At 39.3% G+C, this 14,936-nt stretch overlaps 1 protein-coding gene across 2 annotated transcripts in view; it reads right to left on the minus strand.

Annotated features, from left to right (window-relative positions):
* Positions 1-892: 892 nt before the first annotated feature.
* lonrf2 (LON peptidase N-terminal domain and ring finger 2) overlaps positions 893-14,936 on the minus strand; it is a 169,208-nt gene continuing 155,164 nt past the window's right edge. For both annotated transcript variants that reach the window (XM_082165367.1, XM_082165366.1), the window contains exons 8-12: positions 14,278-14,399; positions 13,812-13,970; positions 2,766-2,928; positions 2,480-2,629; positions 893-2,296 (exon numbers count right to left, since the gene is read on the minus strand). In XM_082165367.1, coding sequence (XP_082021493.1) covers positions 2,138-2,296; positions 2,480-2,629; positions 2,766-2,928; positions 13,812-13,970; positions 14,278-14,399 — 753 coding nt within the window. In that variant the 3' untranslated portion in view covers positions 893-2,137. The remainder of the gene's footprint in view (positions 2,297-2,479; positions 2,630-2,765; positions 2,929-13,811; positions 13,971-14,277; positions 14,400-14,936) is intronic.

Below are 14,936 nucleotides of genomic sequence, written 5' to 3' on the forward strand. Positions count from 1 at the left end.
CTGCACTTCTGTCCACACACACTCTGCTGTTCTCATGCACTTCTGTCCACACACACTCCGCTGTTCTGCACTTTTGTCCACACACACTCCGCTGTTCTGCACTTCTGTCCACACACACTGCTGTTCTCATGCACTTCTGTCCACACACACTCTGCTGTTCTGCACTTCTGTCCACACACACTCTGCTGTTCTCATGCACTTCTGTCCACACACACTCTGCTGTTCTCATGCACTTCTGTCCACACACACTCTGCTGTTCTCATGCACTTCTTCATGATCTTATTGCGGGAACATGACCATCGCAATGTTGCGATAGAGACTCGATGACCTCCGTAGAAACCTGTCTACCGCACCTAGAAATACATGAGCGAGACATCTTTTAAAAGACGTGCCACGTGCAGCTATTTTAGAGAGGAGAGAAAAAAGCTTGACAGTGCGTTGAAGCGCCCAGGGAGAAACACACACACTGTTGGCAGATCACTGCACAGACCAGCAGCAGGTAATGTGATCTCGCTGGAACCCGGCGTAACACCAACAGCACTGAAGAGTCGCTCGTCTCGTAGAAGTAGAACTCAGAAAGGCTTGCAGAGGAGTGAAGAAAGCTCTTGGCTCCGAAGCCAAAAAATAATGCAAATTGCCGCGCAGCTCCTTTTATACCCACACGGTGGGGCGGAGTTGCGCTATGCAAATTCCGCAGACCCATGGCATTGTTTTGCCATTGGCTCATTTTCTAGAACTCGAAGGTGATGGGCTTTTAAGCGAAACCCCCATTTCGTCAGTCACTGACGTAACTCGTAGTGACTGAACGAAAGGGAACTGCATACTTCACCCTTAAACTCAGTACTGAATTCTTAGACTAATTCAATTAGAAAAGACACACAGAAACATAACATCTGTTGCTTTAAAATATAAAATGTGTTTTTATTTCATATTGATGTACAAATTTACATGAAAAAAGCAGCATCTAAATAGTAACTTGCACAGGAAAGTGTAGATAATGGACAAACACAAGACATGCACATCACAAAGAGGCGAACAATGAGAAGAAAAATAATGTGAACGTTCAAAGCCCTCCTATAGTCTATAAAGATTATTATATAGACATAAGCCACCCATCCACAAATCACATAAAAAAGTGTGCCTGTTCCAACTTAAAAATGACAGTATGACTTCCCACAATTTGGCTCCAATTTGCAATGAACTCAATTTCAATTCATCTCCTGAAAAATAAAACACACACCTGTGGTTGTTACTAAATATCATTAAGGCTGTATTCAAGCTAGTACAGTATGGCCTACAAGAGTATTTTAAACCCATGGTGAAAAAATTAATGGACATCAGCAGAACAATGCAATTTATGACTGAATTTATGGTTTCTGAATTAACTAGACATCAACATGCATAAAAGAAATAAAGATGAGAAAGAGAAAACATGTTACAATACATTTCATTTTACAGTAGTCAACATTTGAAGTGGATCAAAAAAGTCAAAGTTGTCCTAAGACAAGAATGGGTATTCAAAATTCAAGTATAACTTTGATGAAAGGTTTTGATCCACTTCAAATGTTCACTACTGTATATTATATACTGTACTGTATTAAGTCAAAATAAGTTTTACTTTAATTGTCATATTTTACAATATGGAAATAAGGTGGCTGATCATTTCCAAAATTAGCTCATATTTTTCACACAATAAGGCCAGTATTGATACTTGCAAGCCCATGGGAAGCATTTAGTCAGTCTTACACACCATCTAGGCACAAAACAGAGGTGATATTTTCAAAGCACAGAAAGCGCTTAAGAAAAAAAGTTTGCACTCTTTTCATAATGTTTGTTGCTACTGTAAAACGATGTGACTGCACCTGAACTAAATGAAAGCTTCCTAATGTAGGACATCAGTGACAAGCTCTTTTATTCAGTGACCACACTACAATAAGTAAGTTTACCACTGCTAATTGATGAGCCTAAATTACCATATTAAGATGCAGACTTTTTTTATTGCACAATTTCACTAATTGGTGAGGGTTGCATAACGCAATGACAGACCAAGATGGCTGCTGGAAGACACCTCAGTGACCCCAGCCTGAAGCAGCATTCCCAAGCTATGGGTTAATTTAGATAATGATATCATCATTTATCATCGAGGGCGCTTGCGAGTTACAAAAATGAGGACCCTGCGAATGGCAATCAGCCGGTCCTTAAGAGTGGTCATGGCGAGGATGGTCAGCTGGGCTTTGTTTTCCAGCGGAAGCACAGCCAACAGCCACCAACACCACGCAGGACCACTGGGGTTCCCCTGGAAAAAACAAGACCAGAATCAAACATAAGTATTAAATGTATTAGATTATAAATGCAAACTACAGGAATTTAAAAATGTGAATTATACACGGGTATGTTACACAACAGACAGGCTGGAGGTAAGATTACTATGAACGAGCATTTAGAACAAATGTGAGACTGATTTGGTGCAAACATTCACCTGTGGGTCACAGTCTTTGGCAGGCAGCTGCCCAAAGTGGCTGATGATTTGACTCTTCATATCATCTTTAAGTGAAGTGAACCAGGCCATGGCCTGATCATACACAGAGTCATGCAATTTCAGGAGCTCTGTCAACTCCTCTCCTTCAACCTAAACACAAAAATGCATATTATGGCTGAGTGGAAGACTGGGGATATTTTCTCTCTCTCTTTCATACACACACACATAATAAAACTTTTGGATTTGGACTTTCATGCGCTTGTACAATGCAAAAATATTTCTATACCTTCTTATCCTCCAAATATTCAATCTTGGCTGTGTGGTATCCATCTCTCTGCCCATGACTGAGCACTTTGAAACGTGCAATGCCTATGGTGTCCACCACAGAGCGTCCATCAGGAAAAAACTTGACATCTCTCACCTCCAGCATACAGCCGTGGTCTGCAAACCTGTAAATCATAGACCTCACCCATTTAACTCCACGCAATGTTAAAATGTTATGCACTTCATTAACACGTTACCACATTTTCACCACGTCAACATTATACCAAAACATTGAAGATAAATTGCAAACAGATTTTTGATAACTAGAATGATTTGGCAGTGGCATGCCACTTGGCAATACATTTATGGTAAAAAAAGGGAGCCTATTTAGAGCTTGATTATAGAGCTCTTATCTTAGCTTATTTTAAGTTTATTTTTGTTGTTGTTGCATTAACTGCTTTGTATTGTAATTAAAATAAGGTTTCTTTTTGTTACGATTGCCTCCTGTGGGACAAAAAAAAAAAAAAAAACACACACAAGGGAGTCTCTTCCATGTCATTTCTGAATAACTTCAAACTGCGGGCGGGCGAGTACTGTATGGTTCAAGCTGGATTTGACTATCCTTACCCTACCTGAATAATCATAGGGTTAAAGGTGTTAGATAAAAAGACACACAAAGTAACAATACATACTTACAAACCACACATTTATTGAATTGGCGTTAAACACAGCAGAAATGTTATATATTTTCTTTACAGGACGAACAGAATGAAAGCCTATTTTCAAAACCAACCCACAACCCAACCAACAGCAAAATTGCCGTTTTAGAGGGAACATTTTTTTTCTTAAAATCCAATGTATAACTTTTATGTACCTAGTGTAAAATAGAGTATTTATGAAAGGAAAAGTGAGACATTTATTTAAATTCCAATAAAAATTACACACTTCTGCTAAAATTTATGCAGTTGGGATTAGCACAGGCAAAATGACAAAAAAAAAAATTTTTACGAAAAAATTTTTCCTTAATGACACACAAGGGTTAAACATTGTATACACTTTAAAATCTTGCTGATTACTTATAAAGCTCCTCATTACTTGAGTGAGCCCCTATAACATTATAGCCCTTCATGCCCACTGGGGTCTAAAAATTCTGGCCAGTTGACAATTATATATACCTAGAATATCAAAATCAACTACAGGCAGTAGATCCTTTTCCTATTTAGCATTTAAACAGTCGTCCTAGTGTTGTTTGGGAGGTAGACACACTCTGTCAGTTTAAACCTAGATTAACCTATTTTCTTTAACCTATTAAATAAATTAAAGTTATTAATAGAAAATGTTAGAATGAATGGGTCAAGTGTTGACGAAAAAGATGCATTTTTCTTGAAAAGAGAGAGGTGGTACTCAGAGAGGTGCGAAAACTTAGCTGGTAATTTTGTGCCAGGAATTTTTTTATAATAATAATAATTAAAAAACAAACAGTGGAATTATTACTTGCTCAAGTGCCAAAACATTTGAAATGTTTGTACTTTTCACACAAAAAAAGTACCATGTTTAAAAGAAAACTTATGCACACAAACAGCCGTGAAAACTGCTTCCCATGCCTTCTTTTGCATTTAAATCTTTATACATAAAGATTCATTCAAAGATTCTGCAGGTCATACAGAACTTTGTTTGTCATCCATTATGTTGCCTTGTTTTTCCAAATGTGAGGTAACGTGACTGAAAGTCACATAGCGACTGTAAAAAAAAGAAGAATTTAATTATTTGCATTCATAGATTTTAATTGGATGCATTCCAATTAATACATTTTTATGTCAATGAATGTTAATTTTGACCATCACTTCAGAGAATTCAGTGAATGCATCACAGCAAAAACAATTACTACACTGCTGCATCTGCACTGCTGCATTGCCATGCACTTCCAAATGCTCTAAACTGATTTGGGCACTAAAAAATATGTACCGCAACTTACTGCAAATGGATCATACATGAAACAGGAATTACATTTCATAAAAACATATTAACATCCGCTCCAAGATATGATGAATGAAGTTTGATTTATGAAGCGCTGAAACCTTATTGTTATTGTTAAGATTATTCTTATTATTCTGGTATAAAACTGATTGTACAGACCAAAACCTAAGTCCTACAGACATGAAATCTGACCAGATGGAAGGTCTCAATTTGGGGAGACATTGACAAGGTTTGGCGCTACAGTGATCGAAAATGTAAAATGACTAATATATCATTATTATGATACTATATCATTACGATTTCATTTCCATCATGAAAAAAAATCCGCCATTTTGGATTTTCTGGACATTCTCAACAGATTTTCTGGACATTCTCTTTTGTGTTAATCTATAGCAGTTTTTGTGCATTTTTTTTAAATTAATGTATTTTGGCTACTGTTTTTCATAACAAATACCATAGAAACCATATAGTTGCGTTTTACCATGGTAGTGAGGTGCTATATGCATGGTTTTACCAATGATCAATAGCATCGCATTATCCTCGTTGGAATCGACTGACTTCCAAAAGAGATAGATCATGATTCTAAATGTATGACATTTAATAATTATATTTTAATAAAAGTAGAGTCCTACCTCAAACAGTCAGACTATTTTAACTTTATCCCATAACATTTTTTGAATTTTAACAGATGTTACTGCTTTTATTAAAGAAATTTACATCTGCATCCCAACTCAAGCTACTGCTTCGGTCAACTCAAGCTATTGTCAAAAGTATGAGACAAAAAATAAATATTAAGATAGCGCTTTATACAATGCTTTGAAACAATCTGTAGCTTTACAGTGATTATAAATTATAAATTATAAATTTCGCCTGTTGTTCAGCTGAAGTCAGTTCAGTGTTGATTAAGTTCTGTTGTAAAGATCATGAATTAGTAAATTAGTTCATTTAATCTATAAAGCAGTTCTGAAAAAAAATGATGTCATCATCCAGCTCGGTTAATTTCTCATACAGCAGCACCAGTACAGTCAGATCAATAATATTGTTGGATATTATTATAAATATTGCATCCTGCTCTGCAAACTGTGTTCGGCAATGGTTCGGAGGCAGAGACCTAGGTTCAGAGAGCCCGTAGGCGGCCAAAGACCAGGGCCCGTATTCATGAAGATTCTAAGAATCCTCTCAGAAAACTCTTAATTTAGCTTAAAAACTTTTACGTAGGAGTCTTAGCTTAAAAGCGATTCGGGACCGATCTGAGAGCAACTCTGAGTAAGGAAAAGACAAAAACTTTCATCTTAGTGAGGAGGCGGGGCTGACCCCGTTGCTATGTATGACACAATCTTTTGAAGACTGTGATTGGTTGGTTGTCCAAGAAGAAGAAGAAAAAAAAAAGTGATTTTAAGTATAGGGTCTATTCTAAGCCTTCACTTTGAAATTACATGCGTAATTTTTTCCTATTTGACCGTTCACACACACACACACACACACACAACACACACACACACACACACACACACACACACACACACACACACACACACACACACACACACACACACACACACACACACATTATATATGTGTATATAAATCATTTTTATTTTTATTTACCATGCTGTTAATTTCCTATAAGGTATTTGATTGGCTTAGAATGATAAAAATTATTCCACTCTTTCCAATTACACTGATTGCTGGCATGTCTATTTAAGTGGTGGTTTGAATGTTGGTTTTAATGTATCAAACATGGAATTTTCCCAGTTGCCAAATATCGTAATGTAGTGATTATTTTCATTTCTGGCGCTGTGGCATTTCTGTGCTGTGTCGGAGATGTTAGCGTGTCTCTAATAAGATCTGTCACAAACATGATCCCTGCACGATCTAATCTATAGCGTCTTATTAACTCACTGTTATTCATTGTCTGCAACACATTTCTTCTCCCTCTTCGTCTTTCTGCCATTTTCTCCTCTGCTAAAGAAACTCTTAAGCCTCTTAAAAGTCCTCGTCCGTGCTCCTAACAATTTTGACCTTAAGACCTCTTTTAAGGGTTAAGATGTTTTCTGAATTACTTTTTTCTTTACTAGGATTTTTTCTTTAATTTTAAGAGTAAACGCCCACATTTCTAAGAATTTTCTTAGAATTGTGTCACTAGGAGCTACTTTTTGCATTAAGATTCTTTATGAATACGGGCCCAGGTCTGCCTCCTTAGCTAGCAGCAGAGTGCGTGAGAAGGCATGAGCGGGTCCTCGAACGCATTACTGCAAACTAATGAAGCTGAGTCTCTAGCATAAGGAAAAAAGCTGAAACAGACAGGAACACCTCACGGCGCTACACCGGTGAATCAACAGAATTCCAGATACCATCAACCACAACTTCAGTAAACAGGGACTCTACTCGGAAGGCCCGTAGGCAGCCTGAGACTGAATCATGTGTACATGTGTCTCAAAATAGCGTGTGACGCCCAACCGATACCGAATCGCCATAATGAGGGCTGGTGATACAGACGTGGCTGTTGGTGTCAAGCTCCTGGGTTGCACACCTACAGCTCACCTCTGCTAATGCTCAGAGATAAAGAAATTTGCACTTTCTTTGAAAATGTAGGTACAGACATACACAAACAAAGACTCCCCCTGGTCCTCCACCGAGGGGAGGGAGTGAACCGATACCATCTCCAAGAACAAAATCCCATCCCTGGGCGGCCCACCTCACTAGCAATTGTGCTTACCACCTGGCTTGGAAGCACCTGAGGTGGGCGGGGCGCTACGCCTGCGTCTGGATCCACGCTGAGCCCTGGGTGAAGGCTGCCGCACATGCTCAGCGGGAGAAGAGGCAGACGCAGGAGGATGCCCTCGGCGACGGGCAGGCGGAGGATCTACCCCCGACGGCCGGGTGGAGGCAGCAGCAGGCCGTCGGGGAAGGATGTGCCGGATGGCCTCCGTCTGCTTCTATACAGTGGAGAACTATTGGGCGAAGTTCTCCACCGTGTCGCCGAATAACCCAACCTGGGAAATGGGGGAGTCCAGGAACCGAACCGAACCTTGTCCGCTTCCCTCATATCCGCCAGGTTGAGCCAGAGATGGCGCTCCTGGACCACCAAGGTGTACATCGCCAGACCGATCGCGCGAGCTGCAACCTTTGTACCCCGGAGGGCCAAATCGGTTGCAGTGCGGAGCTCACCCATGATCTCACGATCTGCACTACTCTCGTGCATGTCCATGGGTGCCTGGGCCTGGTGGACCTGAAGCAACGCCATGGCATGCAGCGAAGATGCGTCCTGCCCACAGGCCTTGTAAGCTCTACCCGCCAAAGCAGACAGGAACTTACAGGCCTTAGAGGGGAGACGAGGGTCTCCCTTCCAGGAGGTAGCGTTCGCTGGACACAGTTGCATCGCAACAGACCGCTCCACTGGGGGGATCGCCTCGTAACCCTTATCCGCACCTCCATCGAGGGTAGTGAGGGAAGAGGAGCTACCAAGCCTGTTTCTGGCAGAGAAAGGTGCCTTGGCATCTTGAATAAGACACACAAATCACAACCGTGTTTGCTCTTTTAGAAATGGGACCCGTCACCAGTGCCGGAGCACACGGTAACAACCGCGGCAACACTCGAAAGTGAAGCACTCACTACTTCCGCCCTCAACCGCGTCAACAAGTCAAGTCAAGTCAAGTCAAGTCAAAATTTATTTATATAGCACCATTTATACAGACAAGCTGACCAATGTGCTTTACAAAGCGATATAAAAATCACACAACAGACAGAGCAAGAAAAATTAAAATACAAATGACAAGTTATTAAAAGCAATTGAATAAAAGTGTGTTTTCAAGCATGACTTGAAAACTGACAAGTCAGATGCAAAGCGAACATGATTAGGCAAGCTATTCCATAATGTCGGGCCCGCAATGGCAAACCTCTGTGTTTTAACCTGTACCGTGGTATAGATAAAAGTTTCTGTGTACCTGACCTAAGATCTCTGGAAGGATTGTATTGCTCTAAGAGCTCAGATAGATAGAGGGGAGCTAGGTTATTTAGGCACTTATAGACAAATAAAAGAATTTTAAAATCAACCCTAAAACGAACCGGCAACCAGTGAAGGGATGCTAAAATCGGGGTAATATGTTCACGTTTGTGAATGCCTTTTAAAAGTCTCGCTGCTGCATTTTGGACTATTTGAAGACGTGTTAGAGTAGTTGAATTTATTCCATAGTATAAAGAATTACAATAGTCCAGTCGAGATGACAGGAAAGCATGTATCACCCATTCAAAAGCTTGGGGACATAAAAAAGGCTTAACTTTAGTCAGCATACGTAGATGGAAAAACAAGATCTGACAACAGAATTTACTTGCTTATCCAGTTTCAAGAAACTATCTAATGAAACACCAATATTTACTTTTAACAAGGTATTTACTGGCAAAGAAAGTGTATATGCTTCAGGGAGGTGGTTTAAACTACTTTTAGAAGGACCAAAGAGTATAAGTTCCGTTTTATTTTTGTTTAATTTTAGGAAGTTTGCAGACATCCACTTCTTTATTTCGTCTAGGCACGCCAAAAGGTGCTTGAGTGAATTTTTTCCCGCCCGTTTAATAGGGACATAAATCTGAATGTCATCTGCATAGCAGTGAAACGACACATCATATTTTTTAAATATGGATCCCAAAGGGAGCATATAGAGGGAAAAGAGCATAGGGGCCAGGATTGAGCCCTGAGGGACCCCCCATTGAAGTTGAGCAACAGAGGACATAGAGGAGCCAAAACGGACAGAGAATCTTCGATCTGTCAAATATGAACTAAACCAATTTAATACTGTTCCTTTCAGCCCCACATCATATTCGAGTCTAGACAAAAGAATATCATGGTCCACCATATCAAAAGCAGAGCTAAGATCTAAGAGCATTAAAATTATAGAATCTCCAGCATCTGTTGTCAGATAGATGTCATTAAAAACCTTCAGTAGTGCTGATTCAGTACTGTGGAGCGCTCGAAAACCGGATTGAAACTTCTCATATATAGAATGTAAATTTAAATAAGAATGTAATTGATTTGATACAACTTTTTCTAGAATTTTTGAAATAAAAGGCAAATTAGAGATAGGCCTATAGTTATTCAAAACAGCAGGATCAAGATCTGGTTTCTTGATTGATGGAAGTACTAAGGCATTTTTGAGATCAGCTGGAAAAATCCCTAAACTAAGTGATTTATTAACAATAGTGAGTAAACTTGGTCCTAAAGTGTCAAAAAGTTGTATTAAACTACGAGGTGGAATAATATCTAATGAACAAATTGTAGGCCTAAGATGGGTAATAATTTCTTGTAGATGTAAAATAGAAATAGAATCAAATTCATGACAGACTGAGGAGCATGGAGGTAGCATAGACTGAGTGTTTTCAGTGTCAAAATTGTTCTGAATTTCATCAGTACCTGGCCTTTGATTTTCGATCTTATTAGAAAAAAATCTAAGAAAATCATCACCATTTAGGTGGGAGGGTACCGGATATGCTTTAGTAGGTGGATTTAAAGCAGAGTTTATAGTAGAAAAAAGTAACTTTGGCTTTTTGTCTATATTTTTCAGTTATTTGTGAAAAATACTGGCATTTTGCCTTCTTAACTGCATTTTGAAAATTAGATAAGGCATCTCTCAGTACTTCGTAATACACCTGAAGTCTATGCTTTCTCCATCTTCGTTCAGCCTGTCTACATAGCCGTCTAAAACTGTGTACAGTCTCGTTCAGCCACGGCTCCGTTTTTTTCTTTAAGCGTTTAGGTTTAAGTGGAGCAACAGAATCTAAGACACTTATACAAGTAGAGTTGAAACGGTTAAAATGTTCATCCAAATCAATATTCGGAAGAGAGCTGTCTAAAAATTCACTATCACAGATGTTTTTATACATCTGAGAAAAGTTAGATATAGCAATTGAATTTAGTGTCCGAGACCAATGTACTGGCTTATGCATTGGAATTGACTCAAGGACCAAAGGTATGTAAAAAATTGATTGGCTTATGATCAGAAAAATTAAGTTCACTCATTGTTATGTCAGAAACAGATAGTCCGTGCGTTAAAATCAAATCTAGTGTGTGGCCCTGTACATGAGAAGGGCCATCTACCCATTGAGAAAGTTCAAATGATTCCATCAGATTAACAAATTCCTTTGACAAAGAATCAGTACCACAGCAAATATGAATATTAAAATCACCAAGGATTAACAGTCTATCATATTGTGTTACAAGTTCACAACAAAACACTCTTACTAAGAAGAAAATGCTGTGAAAACAGCTGAAGAGAGCTTCCGTAGCTCGCGACTACCGCTGCAACTGCTGTAAACACCGACACCAGGAGAGTCTTCCAGAAGAACACTCGTTGTATAGTCGCTCAATCAGAGATCATCAGAATGAACCGATCAGCTCCGAAAGCGAAAGACAACTGGTAGGTGCATCCACTTCCGTGTTTATACCCGCAGGGTAAGGCGGGGCGTTGATTACGCACCTGCCAAAGCTTGTTGGCTTGATTTTAAGAGTAATCAGAGTGATCGGGCTCACTAGGCGTTATCACATACAGTCGGTATACGATCGACTAAGTCGAACGTTACCCGACTGAAAGGGAACTTTGGAGTCCATCACCTTTTTTTCCAGGACAATGACATGAAGCACACTGCTGCAAGCAGAGAGTCATTGTTAAAGAGGGTATAAACACCGGATATGAGTCTCATTGAGATGGTGTGACATGCTCTCAAAGACTATATTCGGAGAGAAGCAAAACCAACTACAAAGTCTGTCTGACTTGCTGCCATTAATAAATTCTGGTTCAAGGAACTTACAAAAAATGGCATGCAACAAGTACATAAATAGAATGTCTAAAGTTCTTCCAGCCGTGGACACAGTGGAATGTAGCATACATTGGCTAAAGTGTAATGCCATACAATTAAAAATACCTGTAAAGCCTACATTTCTGACCATTTTCGATTAAATAAAAGCTTTTTCTTTGGCATGACAATTTTGCTGTATTTTTGTAGCCTATTTAGGCTATTAGATTAAACTGGAACCTGCATATATTTATCAATAATCGAATAGGCATGCCAAACGTCAATACTGTAACACCCACTATATAGGGAATAGTAACAAACATACTGCATATTTATTGTTAAAAATCACATGATTACAATACTTCTGATTGTACTGTGAAATGGGAAGGAACAAAAGAATATGTGATTAAAGAATGTTTTTTAAAATTTAAGAAATGTTTTTTTTTTTATATCAGAATTATAATCGGTCAATGAAGTATATTTTTATGATATAGATCTTTAAAAACTAGCCCAACTAAAACATGACATCCATTAATGGATAATTGGTCTTTTACAACCCTTGAAATTGCGAAAAATAACCTCGCAATTGTGTTTTAAGGTCAAATACCTGACAAATATCTTAAAATACAACATCTGTTTTGAGGTGTGGTAACCATAGTTTAAGAGGAATAATTGACTCGGGTCCATTGAATTATTAGAAAATAATGCAGCACAGTCAAGGTGTAACCACCTCAGGTGTGCATTATTTTCTCACCTCGTGGGGCATCAATGATCATGAGGAAGGTGAGGGATCAGCCCAGAACTACACGGCAGGACCTGGTCAATGACCTGAAGAGAGCTGGGACCACAGTCTCAAAGAAAACCATTAGTAACACACTACAGCGTCATGGATTAAAATCTGCAAGGTCCCCCTGCTCAAGCCAGCGCATGTCCAGGCCCGTCTGAAGTTTGCCAATGACCATCTGGATGATCCAGAGGAGGAATGGGAGAAGGTCATGTAGTCTGATGAGACAAAAATAGAGCTTTTTGGTCTAAACTCCACTCGCCGTGTTTGGAGCATGGAGGTGTAAACATCATTCTTTGGGGATGCTTTTCTGCAAAGGGGACAGGACGACTGCACCGTATTGAGGGGAGGATTGAGGGGAGGTTGGATGGGGCCATGTATCGCAAGATCTTGGCCAACAACCTCCTTCCCTCAGTAAGAGCATTGAAGATGGGTCGTGGCTGGGTCTTTGAGCATGACAACGACCCGAAACACACAGCCAGGGCAACTAAGGAGTGGCTCCGTAAGAAGCATCTCAAGGTCCTGGAGTGGCCTAGCCAGTCTACAGACCTGAACCCAATAGAAAATCTTTGGAGGGAGCTGAAAGTCCGTATTGCCCAGCGACAGCCCCGAAACCTGAAGGATCTGGAGATGGTCTGTATGGAGCAGGCCAAAATCCCTGCTGCAGTGTGTCCAAACCTGGTCAAGAACTACAGGAAACGTTTGATCTCTGTAATTGCAAACAATATATATATATATATATATATTGTTTGCAATTACAGAGATCACACGTTTCCTGTAGTTCTTGACCAGGTTTGCACACACTGCAGCAGGGATTTTGGCCCACTATATAGTGTATAGTATATATATACTGTATATATATAGTGTTTTTTGCTAGTTTTAGCCCGACGCAGTTATCATTTTCACGTCCTGCAACACGTTGTTTAAATAGCAAATGCATTTGCGCCCATTTGTGCGCCCATGGGTGTGCTGGTCTGAAAACGAGGTGTGTTCAGGCGCATTGTTGGCGTGTTGCTATTTTGAGGCAACTGAAATAGACTGCGCCATTTACCAACTGAAACCTGGTCTAAAGTCAATGCCGCAATATTTTTTTTCGCCTGGCGCACCGACCATTTTTCCCGTCGTTAAGCCGTACGCTTTAGACCATGCGCTTAGATCGTTAAAATAGGGCCCATAGTCTGTAATGATTACTGAGATGGCACATTTGGACGGGATTAAAATCACTGAGAAGCTCTGGTAATGATTACTTTACTCCACCTCTCCAAGTTAAACTAATCCCGTCTGAAAAGGGCTTGGAAGTGTAGTCTCCTTTCTTCCCCTTCCACTCCACTTCTTACCACGCCTTTTTCAAAACTGGTGAGAACTAGCCAGCGCTAAAATAGGGCATTTCATGACCCTTTAATTGGTCGACCACATATAGGTGAACATTTTAATTGTAATACCATACTAAACAGATTTCCCTTTATTAACCAGTAGATAAAATGTAGACCCACACTTAAAATTTTATTCAAGGCCTCTTACCCTTTTAGTTCATCAGCAATGCACATGCCAAACTGTTTGGTTCCCGTTTCCATAGATCTGCGTATCATTAGCCTGTATCGAGGCTCAAAAACATGCAGTGGGCAGGGAATGGTAGGAAATGCCATGGTGCAAACAAAGATGGGCACTTCCTGGTTCAAGCTGAAACAAGAAGAAAGTACAACACCTGAACAAGAGACGATACCAATGTCCTGGCAAGCAATGAAGAACAATTGTAATATATATATATATATATATATATATATATATATATATATATATATATATATATATATATATATATAACAAATAGCTATGTGATGAATCATTAATTGTTCAGGGTATAAAAAAGATAACAGCCTTTGAGAGGTGGTCAAAACCTGGGTGTGTATGCGAGTGAGTGTGTGTAGACGTTACAGCAAAGGTCAGTAAAGTGTTAGGAAAACCACTATATCCAAAGCCAACTTACTTTGACAGTTCTTTCATCTCTTCTTCATGTACTTTCCGCCTTTCTGCTAACTCGTCACAAAAGTAGTGCTGCAATACTTCTTCAATTAGAAGAGTTATGTTGTCCACTCTAGTGGCCAGATACTGCAGAAAAGAAAGATATGTGCACTTTAGATAAGAAAGTTTCTCCTCAATGACTAATCTCACTAAACTGACTAAAATGAAAATGAATAAGAAAACTAAAGCAAAAAAATGATACATTTATGCTGACATGGGTGAGAACATTTCATTGAGGAGAGAATAAAATGTTGTTCATACAGATCAGGGCTGTATAGTAAAATTATTATATGTTAAAACAACTTCATTATTCATAAGTGTGTGATAACCACAATTATCTAGGTCGAAGCACCAATGGCTCATGCAGACCATACAGTAATAAAACTGCCATGCATTTCTAATATGATATCAGACTGTAATCTCTTAATGGAAGTATTATTTTATGTATCATGTATTTGTCATGTTTTGAGTTTATTTGTTCATATTTAGGCCACATCCACACGAATCCAGAGCCTACCCTTTCCAATATTTTTTTTCCCTCGTTCTAAAAAATAATAATCTGTAAACACGGCGTTGTGACTCAAAACTATGTAGTATCCATGCCAAACCAGTATGTGGAGCTGT

This window comes from Leuciscus leuciscus, assembly GCF_965113295.1.
Source record: "Leuciscus leuciscus genome assembly, chromosome: 3".
Taxonomy (NCBI): Eukaryota; Metazoa; Chordata; class Actinopteri; order Cypriniformes; family Leuciscidae; genus Leuciscus; species Leuciscus leuciscus.